Raw genomic sequence first — 12,996 nt, 5'->3', positions numbered from 1 at the left:
GGTTCCACTGGTTAATCGTTCCCACTGTCACAAAATTCCTCCTTAGTTCCAGGTTGCTTTTCTCCTTGATTAGTTTCCATCCGTTGCTTCTTGTCCTGCCTTCGGGTGCTTTGGAGAATAGCTTGACTCCCTCTTCTTTGGGGCAGCCCCTCAAATACTGGAAGATTGTTATCCTAGTCCTTAAGAACAGAGTTAGAAGGAACCTTGGAGAATCTAGACCAACCTCCAGAGCATTTCACCCCTGCTTTTATCTCATTGTAAGCAGAAGTGGGCTTCACATACTGTAGCAACCAGTTCACCCAGCACCGGAAATGTGAGTGTGTGTGCTTTGCTCGCACACACATCATCTGCACATGCGTGCGGCATCACAAAACACGGCAATTCGCTAGCTTGTGCCACCCGTGTATGCGTGCAGCGTCAAACAACACGGTAATTCGCTCTCGTGCACCGTCCACACATGCAGTGGTGAAATGTAAAATTTATTACCACCGGTTCTGTGGGCGTGGCTTGGTGGGGGGGGTTAATGTGACTGGGTGGGCGTGGCCAACTTTAAAAAAAAAAAAAACTTTCAAAAGCATTTTTTTTCTACAACCCCAAGAAGTTGCAGAAAAAAAATGCTTTTAGAAGCCTCTGACGATCAGGCAACTCAGCTGGGATCGTCAGAGGCTTTTAAAAGCATTTTTTCTGGCCGAAGAGGTTGTAGAAAAAGTTTATTTATTTATTTATTTATTTATTTATTGGTTCAATTTATATGCCGCCCTTTTCCGGAGACTCAGGGTGGCTTAAAATGCGTTAAGCAATAGCCTTCATACGTTTGCATATACTGCTTTTAAAAATGCTTTTAAAAGTAAAAAAAAAAAAGCCTCTGATGATCGTGCAGCTCAGCTGGGCATGGGGAGGGGGGGCGCAGGGATTTTTGCTACCGGTTCTCCGAACCACCAGCCGCCATTGCTACCAGATTGGGCGATCCGGTCTGAACCGGGAGCATTTCACCCTTGATGCTGTGTCAAAAAACACATGGGATTGCACCCCGGAAGATTGCCAGAACCGGCTGAATCCCACCTCTGATTGTAAGCCACCCAGAGTCGCTCTGGATAGTGAAATGGGTGGCAGATAAAATTCATACATAAAGAAAATATTTATGCCTTTATTAATACTGTCCAATTGCAGCCCAGGTGTCCAGGAGACAATCTGTCTCTGGTCCAAATAAACGTCTGGAGTCCAGAGAGATCCATGACAAGGCAGGCTTGATTGTTAACGCAATCATGTTGTGCACCGATGATCTTGTGACCGTTTCGTTGCACAACTCCAGCTGAACCTGGTTTGTTGGTGTCCAGGAGAGTCCACCAACGGTTGGCTGTCCATGACATGATAGACCTCAACAGCTGCTTTCACACTACGCCGTTAATCATGTCCAGCTAAAGATCTGACAGTTGAGTTTGCAGGACACGCCGACCCCCTGAGAAAGTATCTTCAGATAGATTGGGTAGTTTATGGCTGCAGGGATTTATTTTATGTCACAGGTAGTCCTCGACCTACAACCACAATTGATGCTGCGGAATGAGACAGTTGAGTGAATTTTGCCCCGTTTGATGACCGTTCTTGCCACCGTCGTTAAGGGAATCACTGCAATTGTTAAATTAGGGACATGGTTGTTAAGTGAATCTGGCTTCCCCGTGGACTTCACTTGTCTGAAGGTCGCAAAAGGAGGATCACGTGATTTCCCCCCCACCCCCAAGGACATTGCAACCATCATAAATATGAGTCGGTTGCCAAGCTCCTCAATTTTGACCATGGAGACCTGCGATGGTCGTAAGTTTGAGAACGATCAGAAGTCACTTTTTCCAGCGCGGTTGTAAGTTTGAATGGTCACTAAATGAACAGTTGCAAAATGAGGACTACTTATATTTGTACACCAGCGAGGAGTCAGCGTGGCTCTGATAGTAGAAGACATTTTTAAAACTTGGAAATTCATAAAAGCAAGGTAAGGCAGAACATCGTAATATCAAAAGAAACAACCCTTAACCATGATTCCTGGGCTATTGCAGCCTCTCTATTAACCCAGAACAGATGATAAGAGAGTGGATTACCTTGTTATTAAAATGATAAGAGGAGTAAATAGCCGTACAAGTTGTTATTCGTTTATTCAATTTACACCTTGGTGACGCTGGCCTCGCTCCATCAGCTGCTCACAACAAGACAAGCAGCTACATCAACACTCAACCGGCAGCCAAGATACAAGCTAAACAATGATTAAAATAACCATCTCACCGGCTTTAACTGACATTCTGCCTCCCCCTTCCTCCCCCTCCCTCTGCGGGCAGGAACCCAACCCCATCTTGACAGCTTTGCAAAAGGGGGGCAGGATGAGGTTGGGGGGGGTGAGAATGAAATTTCAAAGAACAACAGAAGGCATGAACTTCCTGGTTCCTGCAAGATTACTTCATTTCATTTTATATTTTATATATTTTATATTATTTTATATTTTATATTATTTTATATCTTATATCATTTTATTATTTATTATTTATTGTTTATTTTAGTTTCTTAGTTTATGTTATATTTTTATTTTAGTTTATTATTTTAGTTTATTATTGCATAGTATTTTATATTTTAATTTATATTTTATTTTATTGTATTTTGTTGTATTTTATAATTTATTTTATCTATTTCATTTTATTATTGTATTGTATTTTTTTATTTTTTTATTTCATTTTTTTATTTTATTTTATCTTAGGTAGCTATAGAAATCAATCAAACAAACAAACAAACAAAAAAGATACGATTTATGAAAAGAATTTTTTTTAATATTTCAAAAAGCAAAAGAAACCCAGAAAAAGATTTATTTTTTTTTAACCTTACATAGCACTTTGTAAAAAACTCACTTCCACTTTCTCTTTACTCCTTTCTCCAAAATGCGCTTGGCTACAATCAGCCTTGAGTAGCTTTGTGTAGCAAAAGAACTCTAACCCACTGGATTAATTTACCATTCAATGCATTGTGTAAACACACCAAAGAGGTTAACCGAAGTCAAGCGTCCTGCGCAAACGCAGTCTAAGGTTTTACAAGGGGCGGGCGGGAGTTTCCTTGATGGCCTCCCTCCAACTGAGTTAAAGAAAACTGGAAGGTCTGCCCTCCACAATTCGAAGGTGGCCTTCCCACAGTGTGAAGGACTTGGTAGCATGGAAGCACCATTAGGGTGGCCTGCTTCCTCTCAATGCCTTAAATAAGCCCCAGTAGCTTTAACCAGAGGGGGCCACAAAATACAAGAGGCTGGCTCTCTCTCTCTCTCTCTCTCTCTCTCTCTCTCTCTATATATATATATATATATATTTTATTTGATTTATATGCCGCCCTTTTCCGGAGACTCAGGGCGGCTTACAATGCGTTAAGCAATAGCCTTCATCCTTTTGTATATTTATACAATGTCAGCTTATTGCCCCCACAAACTGGGTCCTCATTTCACCTACCTTAGAAAGGATGGAAGGCTGAGTCAACCTTGAGCCTTGGAGAGATTCGAACCAGCAGTAATTGCAGGCAGCTGGTCTTAATAACAGGGTGCTTAGACCACTGTACTATGAAGGCTCTTTGGGGGTGACGCAGATGCAGTATCCCCCAGCAGCCCCCCCCCAGCAGACAAGTCAGGATTTCTAAAAGAGAGAGAGAGAGAGGGAGGGAGGGAGAGAGAGAGAGGGATGATGGATGGATACATAGATAATAGAGAGATGATAGGCAAACAGATATATAGAAAGATAATTATCTATTTTATCTATTCATCTAGATAGATGATAGATGGATGGGTGGATGGATGGATGATAGATTAGAGATAGATAGGAGGGGAGGGAGAAAGAAAGAAAGAAAGAAAGATGGATATAAGATAGATAGATAGATAGATAGATAGATAGATAGATAGATAGAGTGGTGGGATTCAGTCAGTTTGCACCACTTCGGGAGAACCGGTTGTTAACTTTCTGAACAGTTTGGCAAACTGGTTGCTGGAAGAAATCATAAGGACAGAGAACCGGTTGTTAAATTACTTGAATCCCACCACTGGATAGATAGAAGGTAGGTAGGTAGGTAGATGAGCTAGAGAGAGGGAGAAAGGGAGGGAGGGAAAATGAGGGAAAGTGGGAGAGAGAGAAAGAGAGAGGGAGGGGAGAGGGAGAGAGAGAGAAAGAGGAAAGAGAAAAAAAGAGAGAAGGAGGGAAGAGAGAAAAACAAGAGAGAAAGTGAGAGAGAAGAGGGAGAGAGGAAAGGGAAAGAGAAAGAAAGAGGAAAGAAAGAAAGAGGGAAGGAGGGAGTGAGAGAAAGAGGGAGGGAGGGAGAAAGAGGGAAGAAGTGAGAGAAAGAGAGAGGGGGGAAAGGGAGAGAGAGAAAGAGAGAGGAAAGAGAAAGAGAGAGGGAGGGGATAGCGAGAAAAAGAGAGGAAAGAGAGAGAGAAAAAGAGAGGAGAGAGAGAGAAAGGAAAGAGAGAAAGAAAGAGGGAAGGAGGGAGAGAGAGGGGGGAGGGGAGAGGGAGAGAGAGAAAGAGAGAAGAGAGAGGAAAGAGAGAAACAAGAGAGAGAAAGTGAGAGAGAAGAGGGAGAGAGGAAAGGGAGAGAGAGAGAAAGAGGAAAGAGAGAAAGAAAGAGGGAAGGAGGGAGAGAAAGGGGGAGGGGAGAGGGAGAGAGAGAAAGAAGAGAGAGGAAAGAGAGAAAGAAGACAGAGAGAAAGTGAGAGAGAAGAGGGAGAGAGGAAAGGGAGAGAGAGAGAAAGAGAGAAGAGAGAAAGAAAGAGGGAAGGAGGGAGAGAGAGGGGGGAAGGGAGAGGGAGAGAGAAAGAGAGAAGAGAGAGAGGAAAGAGAGAAAGAAGAGAGAAAGTGAGAGAGAAGAGGGAGAGAGGAAAGAGAGAGAGAAAGAGGGAAGAGAGAAAGAAAGAGGAAAGGAGGGAGAGAGAGAGAGAGGGAGGGGAGAGAGAGAGAAAGAGAGAGAGGAGAGAGAGAAACAAGAGAGAGAAAGTGAGAGAGAAGAGGGAGAGAGGAAAGGGAAAGAGAGGGAGAGGAAAGAAAGAAAGAAAGAGGGAAGGAGGGAGAGAGAGGAGGAGGGAGGGAGAAAGAGGAAAGGAGGGAGAGAGAGGGAGGGAGGGGGATAGCGAGAAAAAGAGAGAGGAAAGAGAGAGAGAAAAAAGAGAGGAGAGAGAGAGGAAAGAAAGAGAAAGAAGGAAGGAGAGAGAGAGAGAGAGAGAGAAAGATCTAGTCTAGAGAAAAGAAGGACTAAGAGAGACACGATAGCAGTCTTCCAATATTTGAGGGGCTGCCCCAAAGAAGAGGTGGGTGGGTGGGTGTGTGGGTGTGTGTGTGACTTATTTCCCGAACCCCATGAAAAGCGAGAATCAGCGGCTGGAAACAGACCAAGGAAAGAGCGACCCCCACCGAGCCCTAAGGAGAAATCCCCGGACCGTCAGAAGAAGGGATTCACCCGCGGAACGACCCACCCCCGGAGGAGGCTTGGACAAGAGCTTGGACCGCTCCTCCTCGGGTCCCTCCCGCCGAGCCCCTCCTGGGGTTGTGGGCTCCTGGAAGCCCTCGGGTTCGACGAGGCCCTCCGGCCGCCCCGCACGCAAAAGGGAAGCGAGTGAGAGTGAGAGTGAGAGTGAAAGCGAAAACGAAAGTGAAAGTGCCGCTCGCCTTTCGCTTTCCCCGCGGACGGTGCTGCTGCTCGCCCGACTTCTCCGCAGCGGCGGGGGCCTTTCGACTCGGCCGGCTCTCAAGCCCTCGATCCGGGGGTCCCCCGAGGAAGAGGGAGGCCACATGGCCGAGGCGCCGCAGCCCATGCGGCTGAAGGAGTGGCTGCTGGCCCAGGTGGAGAGCGGTCGCTATCCGGGACTGCGCTGGGTGGACGGGCGGAAGACGCTCTTCCGCATCCCTTGGAAACACGCCGCTAAGCAGGACTACCGCGAGCGGGAGGACGCGGCGCTCTTCAAGGTACGACGGGGTCGGAGTGGGGGTGGGTCGAGGACCCCCGCCTGCGTCAACACCCCCCCTCCCGCCCGCCCTGGGTATCCAAGAGGCGCCCTTCCCCGGCTGGCTGGGGAATAGAGAGCAGTTGCAGTGGGTGGAGTGGGGTGGGGTATTTTTTATTTTATTTTATTTATTTGCTTTGATTTATATGCCGCCCTTCTCCGGAGACTCAGGGCGGCTTACAATGCGTTAAGCAATAGCCTTCATCCTTTTGTATATTTATACAAAGTCAGCTTATTGCCCCCACAATCCGGGTCCTCATTTTACCTGCCTTAGAAAGGATGGAAGGCTGAGTCGACCTTGAGCCTGGGGAGATTCGAACCAGCAGAAATTGCAGGCAGCTGGTCTTGATAACCAGCTTAATAACAGGGTGCCTTAGACCACTGTACTACCAGGGCTCTTCCTTTTTAAGCAATAGCCTTCATACTTTTGTAGATTTATACAAAGTCAGCTTATTGCCCCCACAATCTGGGTCCTCAATTTACCTACCTTAGAAAGGATGGAAGGCTGAGTCAACCTTTTTTTTTTTTTTAATTTGATTTATATGCCGCCCTTCTCCGGAGACTCAGGGCGGCTTACAATGCATTAAGCAATAGCCTTCATCCTTTTGTATATTTATACAAAGTCAGCTTATTGCCCCCACAAACTGGGTCCTCATTTCACCTACCTTAGAAAGGATGGAAGGTTGAGTCAACCTTGAGCCTGGTGAGATTTGAACTTACAGTAATTGCAGACAGCTGGTCTTGATAACCAGCTTAATAACAGGGTGCCTTAGACCACTGTACTACCAGGGCTCTTCCTTTTTAAGCAATAGCCTTCATCCTTTTGTATATTTATACAAAGTCAGCTTATTGCCCCCACAAACTGGGTCCTCATTTAACCTACCTTAGAAAGGATGGAAGGCTGAGTCAACCTTGAGCCTTGGCGAGATTCTAACCTGCAGTAATTGCAGGCAGCAGATGTTAATCTGTTAATAACAGTGCTTTAGTCTGCTGAGCCACCAGGCATCAGGGTATCTTGGCGGGGGGGGGTGTCTCTGCCTGGGCTTTCTGACAGCCCCCTCCCCCCTCTTTCCTCCCTCCCCCTCTTCTCTCCCCCCCCCCCCGCAGGCCTGGGCAGTCTACAAGGGCAAGTACCGGGAAGGGCTGGATCAAGCCGACCCCTCCGTCTGGAAGACACGTCTCCGCTGCGCCCTCAACAAAAGCCCCGATTTTAAAGAGGTGCCCGAGAAAAGTCTCTTGGAAGCCTCAGAGCCTTACAAAGTCTACCAGGTGGTCTCTCCCGAGGCGGCCCAAGAAGACACAGGTAGGACAAAAAAAAAAAGCCCAGGGGAGGGGGCTTGGGAAGAGAGTTCGGTTTCCCTCCACCCCCAGCTGGAGACAGGAGCATAGGCTCAGGACCTCTTGGGGGGGAGGGCTCCAAGGGTCTCCCTCTTGGGGGTCCCCCTGAAATCAGCCGGGTCAATCCTGCATGCTAGTCTATCTCCTATTTGCAGTTGCCTCCCCCACCCCAAAATAAAGGCTGAATCTGAAAATAAAAGGGGAGTTTTGCTTGCTTTTGGGGTGATGGGGGGGTGCCCTCCAGGAGATTGAGGGCTGGGACCAAAAGGTACTTCGATAGAATAGAATAGAATTCTTTATTGGCCAAGTGTGATTGGACACACAAGGAATTTGTCTTTGGTGCATACAGTCTCAGTGTACATAAAAGAAAAGATACGTTCGTCAAGAATCATAAGGTACAACACTTAATGATAGTCATAGGGTATAAATAAAAATGGAATGGAATGGAACAGAACAGAACAGAACAGAACAGAACAGAATTCTTTATTGGCCAAGTGTGATTGGACACACAAGGAATTTGTCTTTGGTGCATACGCTCTCAGTGTACATAAAAAGAAAAGATACATTCATCAAGAATCCTAAGGTACAACACTTAATGATAGTAGGGAACAAATAAGCAATCAAATCATATTAGGAAACAGTCAGTATACATCTTAAGGATACCAGCAAACAAGGTTACAGTCATACAGTCATAAGTGGGAGGAGATGGGTGGTGGGAACGATGAGAAGATTAATAGTAGTGCAGATTTAGTGAATAGATTGACAGTGTTGAGCAGGGTGGATTTAAATCATGATTTAAATCACTAGTAGAAAGGCTTGATTTAAATCAACTCGATTTAAATCATAATTTTTAAAGAGCAACTGTCATCTCTGCTACTCCTTTGACCCACCATTGACTCACCGATAGTCCCAATGTTGCAGAATATACAGCCTCCTGCTACATAACTAAGCTCCATTTCAGGCTGAATAAACTAAATTATTTATGTATCTTAAATAGAAAACTATCTTACGAATGATTTTTACCCCAAAAGGTTTTTATTAAAATAAATTCGATAAAAATAAAAAAAATCCGATTTAAATAAAAAAAATCCGATTTTTTTGATTTTTTTTTAAAAAAATCATTGATTTTTATCCACCCTAGTGTTGAGGGATTTATTTGTTTAGCAGAGTGATGGTGTTGGGGAAAAAACTGTCCTTGTGTCTAGTTGTTCTGGTGTGCAGTGCTCTATAGCATTGTTTTGAGGGTAGGAGTTGAAACAATTTATGTCCAGGATGCGAGGGGTCTGTAGATATTTTCCCAGCCCTCTTTTTGACTCGTGCAGGATACAGGTCCTCCATGGAAGGCAGGTTGGTAACCATTGTTTTTCCTGCAGTTCTAATGGTGACATCTGATGGGAATAAAATTGAATTAATTAGTTGTGAATTGCTCCCTGTACATCCATCCATCCATTGTCTGTCTGTCTGTCTGTCTATCAATCAATCATGTATGTAATCTCTCTAGGTGCCCCATCACTGGAGGTTTTAAAAAACGAAACAAAACTGGGCAGCCATTTGTTTCATTTGATATAAGAGCTCTTGCTTTATTTATTTATTTATTTTTATTTATTTTTATTTTCATACCGCCCTTCTCCCACAGGACTCAGGGCGGTGCACAGCTTGAGCTGGGGGCTGGACTAGAAGACCTCCAAGGTCCCTTCCAGCCCTGTGAGCCTATGTTTTATCTGTCTGGCTGCCTGTCTGGCTGTCTCTCTCCCTCTCTATATTTTTATCTAATTTGTCTATCTAATAGCCTACCTATTTTATCCCTCTGTCACCTGTATTATCCGTCTGTCTATCTGTCTACATACTGACCTACCAAATTTTAAAACCGTTCAGCTCTCTTATAGAGGGTAATGTGCATATAAAACAGTTAAACATAAAAACAGTATATATGATTTAGAATTCCAAAAGGCAAGGATGAAGAGCAACCAGGATGATGAGTGGACTGGAGGCTAAAACATAGGATGAACGGTTGCAGGAACTGGGCCTGGCTAGTCTAGTGAAGAGAAGGACCAGGGGAGACAGGAGAGCATCTTCCAATATTTGAGGGGCTGCCCCAGAGAGGAGGAAGGGGGTCAAGCTATTTTCCAAATCAAAAGGAAGGAAGGAAGGAAGGAGGGAGGGAGGGAGGGAGGGAGGGAAGGAAGGAAGGAAGGAAGGAAGGAAGGTGGAAGGGGGGGAAAGAAAGAAAGACACAGAAAAAGAAAGAAAAAGAAAGAAAGAAAGGAAAGAAAGAAAGACAGAAAGAAAGACAGAAAGAAAGAAAGACAGACATCTGAATGAACCATAAGAAGACATGGCTAGTCTAGTGAAGAGAAGGACCAGGGGAGACAGGAGAGCATCTTCCAATATTTGAGGGGCTGCCCCAGAGAAGAGGAAGGGGGCCAAGCTATTCTCCAAGGCACCCGAAGGCCAGACAAGGAAGAATGGATGGAAACTGACCAAGGAGAGATTCAACCTAGAAATAAGGAGAAGGGAGGACAATTGACCCTCCAGAAGTTGTGGGTGCTTCAATACTGAAGGTTTTTAAGAAGAGACTGGACATCCCATTTATCTGGAATGGTGTAGGGCTGTAATGGCGAACCTATGGCATGCGTGCCATATCTGTGGGCACACGAGCATTGCCCTAGCTCAGCTCCAGCTCGGATACGCGTGCTGGCCATCTGATTTTTGGGCTTTCCGGGCCCACCGGAAGTCGGGAAACGGGCTGTTTCCGGCCTCCGGGCTGTTTCCAGCCTCTGGAGGAGTGGGGAAGGCCATTTTCGGCCTCCCCAGGCTCCAAGAAAGCCTCTGGAGCCTGGGGAGAGTGAAAAACGGGCTTTCCGGGCATGGGGAAACAGACCATTTTTGGCCTCCGGAGGTGGTGTGGAAGGCTGTTTTCTCCTTCCCCAGGCTCCAAGAAAACCTTTAGAGCGTGGGGAGCATGCCGGGGGGGGGGGGTGTTGCACGCACATGCGGGGAGGGTGCAGGGGGGCATTGAATTATGGGTATGGGCACGCACGTGCACAACCTCCCCCCCTCCCCTCGCTTTTGGCACACGACGGCAAAAAGGTTAGCCATCCCTGGTGTAGAGTTTCCTGCCTGAGCAGGAGGTTGGACTAGAAGACCTCCAAGGTCCCTTCCAAATCTGTGGTTCTGGTCAGTTCTGAATTTAAAAGCAGGCGGAGAGGTTTCAGGGCACTCACCACTGCCCCTCGCCAGTGTGCTCCCTTCTGCACCCCAAGCAAGGTTGCAGGGCCACCTTTTCACACCTCCCTTTCCATAAATTCAAAATCAAAGGTGAATTTGCATTTCATCCCCTTGATGGTGCCAATGGGGGCTCTTTTGTGAAGACTACTTTATTGATTGATTGATTGATTGATTGATTGATTGATTGATTGAATTTATATCCCGGGCGGTGAACAGCCGAAAATTAAAATAACATACAATATAAAAGTTAAGATAACTAAAAATAAATTAAATTAATCGGCCTCCCAATTTAAAACCCCAAACTATACAATTAAAAAACTAACCCATAAAACCTATTCAGGCCAAGCCGGCTTGCTGAAATAAAAACGTCTTCAGGGCCTTACGGAAAGTGCGGAGATCCGGGATCAGCCATATTCCGGGAGGTACTTGAGGTACCGGGGAGAGGAGGGGGCCTCTGGGACCCTCCAGGTTTACATATGAATTGGCATCTGACTACACTTGTGTCAACTTCTGCCTTTTCCCTGGCCTGCTACAGAAAGCTCAGCCCACCCCTACCCCTCGGGGCACACAACCCTTTAGCTGCCTTCGACAGAACATCAAAGACCCCGGTTAACCAGATAATAATGGAATGGAAATAGGAAAGGACAGGACTGGAAGGGGCCTTGGAGGTCTTCTAATCCAGCCCCTTACTCAGGCAGGAAACCCTATACCCATGATGGCGAACCTATGGCACGCGTGGCACAGGTGGCACACGGAGCCATATCTGTAAGCACGTGAGCATTGCCGTAGCTCAGCTCCAGCACACACGTGTGCACCGGCCAGCTGATTTTCGGGCCTTCCGGGCCCACCAGAAGTCGGGAAACAGGCTGTTTCCAGCCTCCGGGGGGGGGATGGGGAAGGCCATTTTCGCCCTCCCCAGGCTCCTAGAAAGTCTCTGGAGCCTGAGGAGGGCGAAAAAACGGGCCTACAGGGCCCACCAGTAACCTTTTTGCCGTCGCGTGCCAAAAGCAAGGGAGTGCAGTGGGATCGCGCGCGTATTTGGGGGGGGGGTCACGCATGCATGCATGAGGGGCACTGGGGGGGCATTGAATTATGGGTGTCGGCACACGAGGGCGCGGCCCCCCCCCCACGCTCCCCCCATTTTGGGCACACAACGGCAAAAAGGTTAGCCATCACTGCCCTCTACCATTTCACACAAATGGTTGTCCGATCCCTTCTTTAAAACTTATAGTGTTGGAACATTTACAACTTCTGGAGGAAAGTTGTTCCACTGATTGTTATCACTGTCAGGAAATTCCTCCTTAGTTCCAGGTTGCTTCTCTCCTTGATTACCGTATTTTTCGGACTATTAAGATGCTTCGGACCATATGATGCACCTAGCTTTTGGGCAGGAAAACAAGAAAAAAAAAAAATCTGCCTCCCAGCAATTTGCCTCCTTGCAGCAAACAGCAAACAGCCTGGTCAGCTTCAGCACAGCCTGATTTAGCACAAGCAGCTGATTGGCGGTTGGATTGGCCTCCCGGAATACTGCCGATCAGCTGTTTGAAGGCTCTGGGGATTGCCCCCACCCATTGCCGCCCATGCGCGCCCCATTTTTGGCCTCGGCAAACCCCATTTTCAACCTCTGCGCGTCCCGTTTTCGGTCTCCGCCTGTCCTGTTTTTGGCCCATTCCAGGTGGCAGCATCACCGCCAATCACCCTCTACCGCCATTTGGCGGCAATAGGCAGTGCCGGGCAATCCTCACTGCCTGGAACGAGCCGAAAATGGGATGCATGGAGGTCAAAAATGGGGTGCGCGTAGGCAGCGGCAATGGACAGCAGCGATCCCTGCAGCCTGGAACAGGAATAGCTCCTGGCAGACTTCCAGGAGGCCGATCTAACCGCCAATCAGCTGCTTGTGCTAAATGAGGCTGTGCTGAAGCTGACCAGGCTGTTTGCTGCAAGGAGACAAATTGCTGGGAGGCAGACACTGAAGGGTGGGGGCCGGTGGGTGGGTGGGGCTTCGGCAACATTCGCTTTATAAAACTCACAGACATTTCCACCCCACTTTTGGGGGATGGGGTGAGAAATTGCCTCTTATATGCCGAAAAATACGGGTTTCCATCTGATGCTTCTTGTCCTGCCCTCAGGTGCTTTGGAGAATAGCTTGACTCCCTCTTTTTGTGGCAACCCCTGAGATATCGGGATACTACTATCATGTCGCTTGGACTACTGCAATGCTCTCTACATGGGGCTCCCCTTGAAGAGCACCCAGAGGCTCCAGAATGGTCCAACTGGTCCAGAATGCAGCTGCGCGGGTGATTATGGGAGCGTCATGGCGCTCTCATGTAACACCTCTCCTGCGCGAGCTGCACTGGCTCCCGGTGGTCCTCCGGGTGCAATTCAAGGTGTTGGTTGCCACCTTTAAAGCGCTCCATGGCTTAGGACCTG

The 12,996-nt window shown here is 47.2% G+C and overlaps 1 protein-coding gene across 1 annotated transcript in view; it reads left to right on the top strand.

Annotated features, from left to right (window-relative positions):
* The first annotated feature begins 5,788 nt into the window (after positions 1 to 5,788).
* The window catches only part of LOC139314591 (interferon regulatory factor 4-like), a 23,325-nt gene continuing 16,117 nt past the window's right edge, over positions 5,789 to 12,996 (top strand). Inside the window, exons 1-2 of the mRNA XM_070940277.1 lie at positions 5,789 to 5,962; positions 7,108 to 7,303. Coding sequence (XP_070796378.1) covers positions 5,789 to 5,962; positions 7,108 to 7,303 — 370 coding nt within the window. The remainder of the gene's footprint in view (positions 5,963 to 7,107; positions 7,304 to 12,996) is intronic.

The sequence above is a fragment of the Pituophis catenifer genome, unplaced genomic scaffold, assembly GCF_029215685.1.
Source record: "Pituophis catenifer annectens isolate HBS135680 unplaced genomic scaffold, rPitCat1.0.hap2 SCAF_3, whole genome shotgun sequence".
NCBI lineage: Eukaryota > Metazoa > Chordata > Lepidosauria > Squamata > Colubridae > Pituophis > Pituophis catenifer.
The sequence above is the reverse complement of the archived record's forward strand: the minus strand, read 5'-3'. Positions and strand labels throughout refer to the sequence as shown.